The 13,169-nt window shown below is 47.8% G+C and overlaps 1 protein-coding gene across 42 annotated transcripts in view; it reads left to right on the forward strand.

The window, feature by feature from the left end:
* LOC135289121 (uncharacterized) overlaps positions 1 to 13,169 on the forward strand; it is a 262,105-nt gene that overhangs the window by 171,402 nt on the left and 77,534 nt on the right. For 36 of the 42 annotated variants that reach the window (XM_064402475.1, XM_064402478.1, XM_064402480.1 and 33 more), the window contains one exon: positions 10,474 to 10,563. The exons of 1 other annotated variant lie outside the window; for it this stretch is intronic. In XM_064402475.1, the coding sequence (XP_064258545.1) occupies positions 10,474 to 10,563 (90 nt within the window). Of the gene's footprint in view, positions 1 to 1,052; positions 9,225 to 10,473; positions 10,564 to 13,169 lie in introns of all 42 variants that reach the window. 5 more of the 42 variants (XM_064402489.1, XM_064402488.1, XM_064402487.1 and 2 more) reach the window with 4 other exon arrangements.

Genomic DNA, 13,169 nt, shown 5'->3' on the forward strand with positions numbered 1-13,169 from the left:
CCCACACCAGTCCTTTTTGGTTCCTAACGTGAGCTGAGACAATGGCAGTTATATATCTTGCATGGTATAGTAATAGCAGTTCTTGAGTAGCAAGCTCCTGTGCGTGGACATGGAGTTTGTGGGGTACGCTGCTTATCTCTTTGTTTTGTTCAGTTTGGGAACATGTTAATACAAACAGTGTCTCTGCGCTTTGCTGTGACATTGGTGGCTTTGTTGTGCTGGAGGAGCTATTTTCTGGGGACAATGAGGGAATCCCTCTCCCTCTCCCTATCTGGGATTGATGTGTATTGTTTTAGAATGCAGGCTCCCGTGTTCCTTGTTCTTCCTCATGTAAGCTGTTGAATGCTATTCATACTATTAACTAATACTGTTGGCCTACTATGGGGTTTGTGGAATCTGGTGTCATCCTGCTGTAAGACAAAACAAACTGTAGGTGAGGAGATATTGAAATGTGCCCTGAAGCAGCTGGTCCCTGGATGGCAGTGTGTGTGGAAGGATTTGGGCAGGTTCCTAGAGTGGTTATCACCTCCCCTTGCCTGGGACTTTACACCTAAACAGGCAATGAGCCCTGGCAAACGGATGTGTCACCTGATAGAAGGGTGCCTTACCTACCCCGATGAAACCCAGCAGCTTCTCACCCTGTACGAGGCCCTGGGCTATGCCCGTTGAGCCACAGTTCAGTACTGTCAGAGGAGTGTGGCTGAGGCAGGGACCCAAAGTGCATTTGAGGACACTATGGCTGAGATAGGGACCCAAACAACAACGACTACAGTAATTGCCCCCCTGAAGTGTCAAAGAAAAGGTGAATAAGGAGAGCCAAGGAGCGATCAGCAAGACTCACTCACCTTTTAGTCGTCCCATGTGGCCAGTGCAAAAGTCTGATGGAGGGTGGAGGTTAACAGTAGACCATCGTGGCCTCAATGAAGTAATGCCCCCACTGAGTGCTCCTGTACCGCACATGTTAGAGCTCCAATATGAACTGGAGTCAAAGGCAGCCAGGTGGTGTGCTGCACTTGGCATTGTCAATGCATTTTTCTCAATTCCTTTGGCAGCAGAGTGCAGACTGCAGTTTGCTTCCATGTGGCGGGGTGTCCAATACACCAGGAATCGACTGCCCCGGGGGTGGAAACACAGCCCTAGCATCTCCCATGGACTGATCCAAAGTGTACTGGGGATGGGTGATGCCCCTGATCGTCTGCAATGCATTCATGACATCATTGTGTGGGGCACTGAAGCAGAAGAAGTGTTTGAGAAGGGAAAAAGAATAGTTCAGAATGTTCTGAAAGCTGGGTTTGCCATAAAGAAAAGCAAGGTCAAGGGACCTGCATGGGACATCCAGTTCTTGGGCGTCAAATGGCAGGATGGCCGCTGTCATGTGCCTATGGATGTGGTTAAGAAGATAGGAACTATGTCTTCACCAGCTAAGAAGATGGAAACACCCTCTTTCGTAGGCTGCCTGGGGTTTTGGATAATGCGTATTCCAGGTTATAGTCAGCTTGTGAGGCCCCTCTATCAAGTGACCCGGAAGAAGAACCATTCTGAATGGGGCCTTGAGCAACAACCGGCCTTTGAGCAGATCAAAGAGGAAATAGCTTGTGCGGTAGCTCTTGGTCCTGTTCAGACTGCACGAGCCCTACAAAATATACTCTACGCTGCAGCTAGGTAGCATGGTCTCACTTGGAGCCTCTGGCAAAGAACATCAAGAGAAACCCGAGGTTGACCATTAGGGTTTTGGAGCCGGCGTTATTGAGGATCAGGAGGCCCTCTCCACTCCGGCTGAAAAAGAAATATTAGCAGAGTATGTGAGGGTTTGAGCATCCTCAAATGTTTTTGGGATAGAAGCCCGTCTTCTCTTGGCACTGCAATTTCCTGTGCTACACTAGATGTTCAAAGGAAGCATCCCTTCGACGCATTGTGCTGTTGTTTTGGCAATCCCTTGTGTGAGGACACGAGGCTTGACTCCATTTTCATCAGAAGGCTGATTTATTATGTTATATATTATATTAAAATACTACATTAAAACTATACTAAAAAGAACAGAGAGAAGAAGATCAGAAGGCTACAAAGACAGGAACAGAATAGGAATGAATAACAAAAATCCTGTGACTGCTCACAGCCTTGGCACAGGTAGCTGTGATTGGTCACTGATTGAAAACAATCCACATGGACCAATGGAAGATGCACCTGTGGCCTTCCACAGCAGCAGATAGTTATTGTTTACATTTCTTTCCTGAGGCTCTCAGCTCCTCAGGACAGGAAAAATCCTAGCAGAGGAATTTTCACTAAAATATCATGGTTACATCGTGCAAACAGCGCTACATGGAGTAAGTGGGTGGGTAGTGCTGATCACACAACGAGCTTGACTGGGGAAACCCAGTTGCCTGAGAATCCATGAAAAAAGGCAGAGATTTAGGATAATTTCTTTGAAAGGTCACTCGTGCTCAAGAAGCACCTCCATATAATGAGTTATCAGAAGATGAAAGAGGCCATGGTCTCTTTACTGATGTATCCTGCATTGTGGGAGGAAAGCATCAGAGGTGGAAAGCTGCTGTGTGGCGTCCCACAGAACGAGTCGTTGAGGCCGCTGAAGGAGAAGAAAAGTGCCTGGTTCTGTGTCTCTATAGTGACTCCTGGATGGTGGCTAATGCCCTATGAAGGTGGCTACAGCAATGGAAGAAGACCAATTGGCAATGCAAGGGTAAACCCATTTGGGCTGCTGCGTTGTGGCAGGACATCACTGCACAGATAGAAAACATGGCTCTGAAGGAATGTCACGTAGATGTTTACATGCCCAAATGCCGTGCCACTGAGTAACATCACAATGATGAACAGCTAGATAAGGCTGCCAAAATGGAAATAGCTCAGGTAGACTTAGACTGGGAGCAGGAGTGTGAACTATTTACAGTGCGATGGGCCCATGAAACATCAGGACATCTAGGAAAAGATGCAACCTACAGATGAGCTTGTGATCGAGGGGTGGATCTGATCACAGAGGCTATCACACAGGTCACCCATGAATGTGAAACATGTGCTGCAATCGAGTGAGCCACACGAGTACAATCTCCTTGGAATAGATGGCCTAGCTAGGTTTTAAAGGTGGTGAGGCCTGGCAAATTGACTATATTGGACCACTGCCATGAACACACCAAGGCAAGAGCTTACATACTCACCATGGTAGAGGCAACTACTGGTTGGCTGGAAAAATACCCTCTAAGCCATGCTATTGCTCGAAACACCATCTTAGGCCTTGAGAGACACATTTTGTGGTGTCATGGTACCCCAGAAAGAATGGAATCAATGAGGCTTGTTTTTGAAATAACCTCGTAATCTCTTAGGCAAAGAAGCATGTGGATATATCACATCCCTTACCACCCACAAGCATCTGGAAAGATTGAGAGGTATGGTGGACTGTCAAGAGGGTTAGGCAATCGGGAATGGAAGCATTGGGATGCAAATTTAGCAGAAGCCACTTGTCTGGTTAACACCAGAAGATGTGCTAACCGCGCTGGTCCTGCCCAAACAAAACCACTACATACTGTGGGAGGAGATAAGGTCCCCATACTACACACAGGAAAGTGGCTGAGGAGGTTGGTGTGGAATTCTCCTCCCATGGGAAAAGGCAAACCTATTAATGGGATTGTCTTTGCTCAGGGACCTGGGTGTACTTGGTGGGTAATGCAGAAGGATGGGGAGACCTGGTGTGTGTCTCAAGGAGATTTAACCTTGGGGGGAAATAATGAGTGTAAATTGTAAGTTGCAGGGTGTAAAGTAGCAGGAGTGGCATGAACCGACGATGAGTGAATTTTACAAGGCGTGAGGAGAGTGCAACAATAGCCCAGGCAAGGGTGCCAAACGATCGTGTGTGTCGCTTCTGCCCCGAGCACCCATCTTGATGGAATGGAGCCCAAGTCATGGCCTGTTTGTAAACATCCAGAGGGGTGGAGGAAACCCATGGAATGGGAAAATAATATCTATCTTTGAAAGGAAGGGGGACGGTAGTTAATGAAAATGTATACGTGTGTTGGGCATAAAGATGGTTTAAGCATGGAGTTTAAGTTGTAAGCGTTGGTAAGAAGGGATTGCAGTCATGACAAATAAATACAACAGAATTATTAGAAGACAGATATCTATATATATATAAAATTCTGTGGCATCTGAGTATGATGCAAATGGTGTGAATTAAGGGGTGGAGTTTGTATTGGGTGCGGCTGAGATGGAATTAGTTTTCTCCATAGCGGCCATCAGTGCCATGCTTTGCATTGGTAACTAGAAAGGTGTTGATAACACCCCAGTGTTTTGGCTACTGCTGGGCAGTGTTGGCACAGCATCAGCGCTGTCTCTCCAACATTCTGTCCCTCATCAGTAGGCTGGGGGTGGGCAAGATCCTGGGAGGAGACACCACTAGACCAGCTGACCCAAACTGGCCCGAGGGCTATTCTGTACCATATGACTTCAGCTCAGAAATAAAAGCTACGTTAAGGAGGGGGAAGGGGGCACATTTGTTATTTACAACGTTTCCGTTTTGGAGCAACCCCTGCGCGTGCTGAAGGCCTGCTTCTTGGAAAGTGCTTGCTGATGGGAACTAGAGGATATAATTATTTGTTTTTCCTGTTTGCTTTTTCATGCAAAAACTTTCTCTTTTCCTTTAGTAGACTGCCTTATCTCACCCTGTGAGTTGTTTTCCATCTTCTTTTCTCTCTGCGTCAAGCTTAGAAGGGGCAGTGATAGAGTGGCTCTGTGGGCACCTGTCATCCAGCCAAGGTCAACCCACCACCGATGCTTTTGATGCCGTCCAGGTGTTGTAGGATAAGGGCGCTGATAATGCGGGTAAATAATTGGCCGTGGAGCTGGTGCTTGCAACAGCGTTCTGGGTTCTATGAACACGGGACCCTGTTTTTGTATCAGCATCTGCATGGGAGAGCGGAGCTCCATCTCACTAAGCGGAGCAAAGATATTTTTGCCAGTAGGATAGCCGACCTCATTAGGAGGGCTTTAAACTGAAAGCACGGTGTTGCGGCAGGGCATCCCCGAACTGGAAATAATTACCATTAACTCCGTGATTCACAGAAGGCTGATCAATCTCTTTATTATATATATATATATATATATATATATATGTATATGTATATATGTATATATGTATATTTATATATATATGATTATTAAGAAACCCATTGCTTTTATAGACAGTTCCGATACACCTGGACCTAATTGTCCCTTGAATCCAAACACCATCACCATTGGCTAATTAAGAAACCACCCTTTGGTAAACAAATCTCCATAACACATTCCACATGTTCACAATAACAGGTGCAGCAAGTGAAGATAAGAATTGTTTCTCATTCTTTTCTCTGATCTTCTCACAGCCTTCCTCAGAAAGGCCTGGGAAAGTTATGTGTTGCTCTCTGTGGTCAGAGAGCTGCTGCCACAGTGAGGGTGCGAGGAGGGAGAGGGAGAGAATAATCAGCAGCCCTGTGCGGGAGTGATGGACAGGGTCAATGAACAAAGGGCAGGCCAAGAGCTCCAGTACCTTGAAGTCCCCCTTAGAACCCGAAGGCAGCCGTGGATGTCATAGCTGCAAGTGTGCCCAGCAGAAAGATCTCCTTGGACGAGTAAGTTTTAAAAGAGGAGATTGACAGGAAACAGGGAATCCAGGTACACGGACAGGAGTTCGATGCCAGGTATTGTACGCTGTCCCAGGCTGAGCGACGGCCTGCCTTCAGAGTGCACAAAAGGAAGGTAAGCCAGAATGTAACCTCGGGGTGACTGACACAATTAACTCCTGAGATGAAGGAGACCGGATGCATTTCTGTGCTCAGGGTAGGAGGAAGAACCCTCCCCCACCTCCTGAAGTGCCCCTACAGAACCGACAGGATGCTCCTGGTTTGGAGACTGAAGAGCACATGAGTAATGGACAGGACCCAGGACAAAGCCAACCATGCAAAGCTGACCTAACTACCTGCCTACGTTAGAACCAGTGTGACCAGAGAAGCACATAAAGGTATTAGTAACTGGAGATTCCCTCCTGAGAAACACCGAGACAGCCATTTCCCACCCAGCCGATTTCTCTAGAGAGCTCTGCTGCCTACCAGGAGCTCGCATTCATGGTGTCACTGAGAGGCTGCCGAGGCTGGTGAACCCTACAGATCATCACCCGCTCCTACTCTTCTCTGTAGCGTCAGATAAGGCAACTTAGAACCCTCCCAGGAGTCTATTATGTCTGTAAGAGCGATGCTAAAAGGATGGGGAGCACAGGTGATGGTCGCCTCTATTGGTGTCCGGTCTGAGGAAGGGGTCCAGGAAGGAGGAGACGGACTGAAGAGCTGAATGCTGGGTTGCGTAGCTGGTGCCATACTCAAGGTTTTGGCTTCTATGATCATGGATCTGCCTTTGAGAAGCCGGGTCTGCTGGGAGCTGATGGGATTCATGTGACCAAGTTGGGAAAGAGGATTTTCACCAGCACCCTGGTGAGACTTACAAGGAGGGCTTTAAACAAGACTCCGTGGGGAAAGACGATGGAGTTTTGAGCAACAGAGAAGAGCCAGGGGCTGGTGATGTGTTGGGAAACAAGAGGGGAATACTTGAGAAATGCTGCAAAGGAATTGGGGCTTGATCCTTGTCCAAAAAAGTGACACAGTCAACAGCTCAACGGAAGTGCCTCTGTACCAATGCATGCAGTATGCATAAGAAAGAGGAGCTGGAAACCACTGTGCAGACGGTAAAGCTAACAATGTATAATCACTATAGTAGAAATGTGCTGGGACAACTCAAATGACTGGAGCTATGCAATCAATGGCTGGTCAGAAGGAAGGAGGAGCGGAGGTGGCCCTCTATGTAAACCAAAAATAAGAGGGATTTCCTGTACAGAGCTGTCCTTGAAAGAGAGCGATGAACGGGTTGAGCTCTTATGGGTGAAAATTAGAGGCCAAGCTGTTGCATTAAGAGTAAGAAATTTGTCAGAAAATAAAGCCCCTTGCGTTCCTGCTGGTCCTCAGAGATCAGAGGGACTGGGTGAGGTTAGGCTTAATTTCTGATTACAACCAATTCAGCGCTGTAAGTCTGCTAGCGTTCTCTAAGAACCATTGCAAGCACAGATTCAGGAACAGAGTGGTTTCTTGAAGTTACAGAAATAGACATTTGGAACTGCCATTGAGAAATGCACTAGCTGTGATAGACCTCTAATAACATTGTGCTAACCCATGCAATACTAATAATAGCAATGGCATGCAGAAGCTTCCCAAGAGGGCAGCCCCACTTGGGAGGAGGAGAAGAGAACAGACCGGCAACTGTCCCCGATATCTTTTAGGAATTCCTGCTACCTAGCTGAAATTTCTACCCTCCTTCTATACAGCCCAATCTGCTTCTCCTTACATATAGCATGATCTAAGCAGAGAGCTGAGTGATAGATACGTGGTGGTAGCATGTACTTCAGTAAGCTTATTAGCATATGCATGAGTGTGCGTTTTAATACTTAAATGACCCTTAATCAGGCAAAGGTTACTTTTTTGCCTTGGTGTCCTTCAAAGTTCTGCTCTTAAGACTTCCTTCCATTTCATGCCGTTCATCAGAGCCAAAAGAGGGCTATCCTAGCTGCCCATGAACTCCTCCTTTGGCCATATTGTCCTTTCTTGACCTCATCTATGTGGATCTCCATCGGTAAAGATAAGGTGGAGGTTACACGGTTTAGGCCTTAACGCTTTTCTGGCTCCATGGTCATCATCCCACACAAGCCAACAAAGGAAACCTTGTGCTTGGTATCTACTATAGGCCACCTGATTAAGAGGATAAGTTCGACGTAAGAAATCAGGCAAGTTCGGCAGGAGATGAGCGTGGCTGAGTAACGGCCTTGTCTTCTGGTCGAGCTGAAGCACAAAGTGGAAACGCATAGGTAGTGGAAGGAGGGACACACGTTCTGGGAAGAATCTAAAGATGCCGCCCAGGACTGTAGGGATGGGATCGGAAAAACTAAGGCAAAGCTGCAGCTGAATTTGGCAGGGGATGTAAAGAGTCATACGATGGGCTTCCACAGGTGCATTGGTCAGAAAATAAGACTAAAGAAAGCATATGCAACCCACGTGCCCGGCCCCCGCTGATAAATAAGCCAGGAGGTCTAGTGGCCAGCAACATGGAAAAGGCTGTGGTACCCGGCGATTCATTTTCCTCTGTTTTCACTGGCACGGTTATCAAACCTCTTGGGACCCTGAACCTCAAGGCAGGGGCTTGGGGAACAAAGTCCCTTCCATCATAGGAAAAGATCTCTTTTGAGACCACCCGAGGAACCTGTGAATACACAAGTCCTGCGCCTGGGGAGGCACAACCCCATGCACCAGTACATGCTGGAGGCCGATCGGCTGGAAAGCAGCTTAGCAAAATAGGACAATGTGCTCTTGCCTCAAAGGCGGCCAAGGATCTCCTTAGCCCCATATAGAGGAAAGCAGGGTTCGTATATGTTACAAGACAGTTGTGTGAACCATTCAATGTGCTCACTGTCCTCAGGGGTGCAGGGCACCACAGACCATCCTTGGGCAGCTTTGAGGGCACTGCCTATTTTTCTAAAAGCCTCCTATCCAGCTTAAGGCAAATCCTACTCTCCTGAGCCCTCAAGCCAGCAGTGCTGAATGCACGCTTTACATTTTATTTGCTTCCAGGAGAAGTGCACCTTAGAAATGTCTGCCATGGAAGTGGGGCTTTCAGCAAACAATGTAGAGCAACTCCTGTTGTTTTTTCAAAATGTCCTGAGAAGGTAAAGCCAGGCCTGTCCTGGCCAAAGCAGTCATTTGACTGGAGGGAGCAGCAGCAAAAAGGCACAGGCACCTTTGGAGTGGACTCGATGCGGTAACAAAAAGCAAGAAACAGTACTTGTAGCTACTACAGCCTCTTCTGCGACCTCGTAGCCCGCCCTCTGGGTCGCAGCACTACGCGGGGCAGATCCCTCCGCGCCCCGCGGGCATCAGGTCGACGAGGGCGGACTCGCCAAGGGGGCGGGGGAAAGCGGAAACGACAGGCGAGACAGCAAATCGAGACGCGGGCCACGATCCGTCGGCCCAATGGGCGCCACGGAGGGCCCGGCTTAGTGGAGGAAGTGTCGGGGCGGACACGGGCGTTGTCTTTGGCTGGCGAGAGTGTGGGGGTGCTGGCCTCTGGCCCCGGTGGCGCCACTACTGTCTTCGGAAAGATTATCGGCAAGGCGTTTCTCTGCTATCGTCAGCGACGAGGACGAGGAGGTAGCCGTACCTTTGCTCTGTGCGCGGTTCCTCTTCCCTTCCCCCCTCTCCCCCTCGTCCCGCGCTTGCGGGCATCTGAGCCGAGGACCCGGCGCGCGGTGCCCGCGCGAGCGGCAGGGTGCTGCTGCGGGTGGGTGCAGGGACGGGGGACGAACGGGGCCTCTCTGGGATGTGGCGCTCTCTACTGCACCATCCCCTAAGCTTGTTCTGAGCCGCACCCCCACCCCTCCGGCTGCCGCGGGCGTACTGGGTTGCTGGTGCTGTCCGGACTCGCCTCGCATTCCACCCCCACCGTGTCGTGTGCGCGCGTAGATAAGGACCTCTGACGGTAACTTGGCCTCAATGTGCCTCCTAACAGCTTCGAAGAGGTTTCGCAGCTTTGCTGTGCTAGGCTTTGCTTCTGAATCCGCAAACTGGATTATTAGGACAAGGAATTCCGGCTTTCTCTAGTAAAAAAAAAAAAATAAAAAAAAATTAAGAAGTACGAAATGGTCATCCTGCAGGCTGCAACGGCTTTCCAGAACTTGTTTCTGTGGGGAAGTAAGACCGTGATAACATCATGCTTGCAAGGGTCACGAGTGTTGGTACTGGAAACTAGAGTGAGCTGCTTAGCCCGGGGGGGAAACCAATACAGCCGTTGCCTATGCGATGTTAACTTTAAGGTAATATCCCATATGACTTAGTTATTAGAATGCTGAAAGTTACCAGTTAGGGATGCCTTCTGCTTTTAAAGGCAGAGCTTGGATGGGGGTATAGAAGACCGACTCGTCCTATGCACTTGCAGGCTTCCTGTCATTATGCGTGTGTTCGATACTTGAGCTCCCTTGTCCTGTGGGAAACGAATGGCCGCTGCTCTTCCACTTCACTAAACTCTTTGAGGATTCAGTTAAGCCATTTGTCTCCTGCCTCTACGTAGACCACACAAAGCCAATAGAAAACCTGCTGTGGAAAGAATAAGCCTGAACTAAAACATCACTGATCACAAGTTGCTAGTCATAAGTAGTTGCCCATCTCCTTGTGCCCATCGTCTTGCATGACAAATCCCACTTCTGGAGGGCGCTCTGTAAAGATGTTGTGTTTTGGGTATAGAAAGCATTATAATCATGCAAGAAAAAAATCAATGTTCTGACTTGTGTTTGGGGTATCTGGTAATCTGCTTCTGTCGGAGTTCCGCCGGGCAGATGGGTTTGCATTAGCTCTTAGCTTTCTCTGAAGCCGGTTATGTTTTAACTGTTTAATCTTCCTCCAGTGCCATACGCTGCATGATCTATCGCTTTTCCTAGTCATGCCTAAGGAGCCAATTATCAAGTTGTCTGAAGCAGGAGGTTCTGGTGAATCTGTAAGTACCGTGTAAGCTTTCTGTATGCTATATTGTACCTGTAGATAGTTCCTCATTTACTAGACTCTTTCCCATCCCCCTTTTCCCTCTTGATAGAGCACAGTAGGCTTCTTTGGGTTTTCTGGCGCTATCATCTTTTTGCCTCTAGCCTGTAATGGAGTTGAGCTTTTTGACTAAAAGCAGTGCTATCAAGCAGTGCTGGTTCCTGGGTATGTACTTCTGGTGCGAAATGCAGTGTTGTTTTGGAGCACAGTCTGGTGCCTATTGTTGTGGTTTAGAGTGAGAGTAGTAGAACTTCTAACATGCAGAAGAGTGCTTGGGGTTTTGGCAGGTCAGGGGCAAGGAAGGACAAAGCTGGTTGAGAGGTGCTGGATGTTTTTCCTTTTAGCTATGAAAGCCATGTTCAAAGACTTTGTAAGCCCACGCAAAAGGCAGCCTAAAGTTTATTTTCCACCGGGTTTGGTTATGTTGCCTGAAGACACAGTGGGGGCTTTAACCTGGAGACAAAGTCAGCTTGTGTGTCTGTTTTGTAGTCCTTTGCTGTTTAGCTTGAGAAAAATTGCCTAGCTCTCTTTTGCCCCTATGGCATGCATAATTGGTCTTGGTAACTTTGCTTGGAACGCTTCAGTTGCCGGCGGTCGGATGGCCATTAATTTGACATGCAATGATTGAATTGCTAGGAATTGGCTAGCTGCTTTCTCTGGGTGGTTCTCTGCTCTCGTTCCTTCCCTTCCTGCCCTCTGCCCTCATTATGTGTTCATTTTTCTTTTGATTTTACTTATTTATGGGTTTGTACTTCCTTCTCCAGCTTCTTGGGCATGTAATGATTGTTGGCGAGATGTGTGTTGCTCACCTGGGCCTGACCAATGGATTCCGGATGGTTGTGAATGAAGGGCCCGAGGGTGGGCAGTCTGTCTGTCGCATACATCTACCCGTTCTGTGTGGCCGTCAGTTGGACTGGCCACCTGGCTAAGATTTTGGCACCTCAGGAGTTGCTGCACGTGTACAATCGCCACTGAATGGATTTCATCTGTTGCCCATCAATCTAGCAGCTTCTGATGTGTAATTTTTTTTTTGCCGTGTGTCTGTGGAAGGTAATAAAAGCTTTGAGCAGCAGTTGCACAATAAAGATTTGTCTTGGGGATATTACCTCTGTCTTGGGTGTCTTACTGAGGGGAAGTAGTTCTGCAAGTTCCAACTGTTATAGGTAAAAATTAAAATATGCCCAATTATAATAAAAATATAAAAAGAATTTATTTTGCGACCGTAATACAGTCCCGACAGCCAACAATCAAACGGACAGCATAAAACTCCCGGGAGGTAAGCTGGGTGAACGTGGGAAATGGTCTCTATCGCACCAAGTCCCCCTCATCCACACTGGCTGCTCCGAGGCAGCGGTTCTTATGTGATTTATTTTGCCCGCGGCAGAGTCCCTTTGTTTCTTTCTGAGTTCTTCATATTCAAGTTGGTTTCTTTCTTCGGTTTGGGCTGCACAAAGCCTTCGTCCGGGAATTGAATAATACACTTCCCCGATTCCCAGAATCTGGCATTCAGATGGAAGGTGTTGATGGCTCTGGTCATCTCAGATAGGTATCTTGTCCAGGCCATCATCTCTTGGGCGTGTCACGGGGCACATGCTTTTGTGAATGCCCATCTCCTGTGCATCCGAGGTTTCCTTCGCATGTAAATGTTGTGGTGCCTCTCTGCCCATCTGCCGCGGTTTCGCCATCCTGAGGATAAAAATTCCTCCCTCTCCCTTCCCCTATATTACAGTAAGTTCGTTTTTAGATATACTGTAAAAGTCATAGTCTTTTCTCTTAAAAGCTACAAGCCTGTTATTATCATGGTTGTATGTCCATTCAGTTACCAGCATGAAAGGATGCCATTATAAATTAGAGATGCTTTTATACATATTCCTTTTTATATAATTCTATCTGCATGAATTACTAACTATATCTCTAACAAAAAGGTGTCTCCCTGGAATGCAAGTATGTGGAATGTTTCAGCCAGACAACAGCATTTCAGAGATAGATAGTGATTGGCCTGTTTGTGTGAAGCTGGAAGCGCTTAGCAGTGTCTCCTGTGTCTTGTAGGAAGCAAAGTCTTAGCTCTTTGGCAGTGGTACGCCAATGTACAGAAAGGCCGTGTAGGCTGCTGCTAAAACTGTAGAAGATGCTGTGTGTGAGGCTACATGCATGCTTTCCAAGGGTGGTTTCACCATGGTGCACTGTGATGGAAGCATCCACCTCCTGTTGGACCTGGGTGTCCTGGTAACGGGAGTAGGGTGCCAGTTTACCACTATGTGCATGTAAGCAAACTGTACTGTACCACCCTCTGTGTCATTCCTGAATAACTGCTAATGATAGATCAGTTGCAGTAGCTGCCTCCTGTACACCCAACACCTCAGGTTACAAGATGGGTGTTAAATGATATAAGGGAGTAGAGGCAAACCTTCAAAGGCGGGGTAATGTTTCTTTTCTTCACACAAATGACTCAGCCCTGATGACTCTCCTCTGGGGAAGCACCAGCCTGGGTGGGGGGTGGGGAGGGGTTATCTTTGCTATTGGGCCATAATGGACTCCATGGCACTAGGGTAATAGACAGCT

The sequence above is a fragment of the Passer domesticus genome, chromosome W, assembly GCF_036417665.1.
Source record: "Passer domesticus isolate bPasDom1 chromosome W, bPasDom1.hap1, whole genome shotgun sequence".
NCBI lineage: Eukaryota > Metazoa > Chordata > Aves > Passeriformes > Passeridae > Passer > Passer domesticus.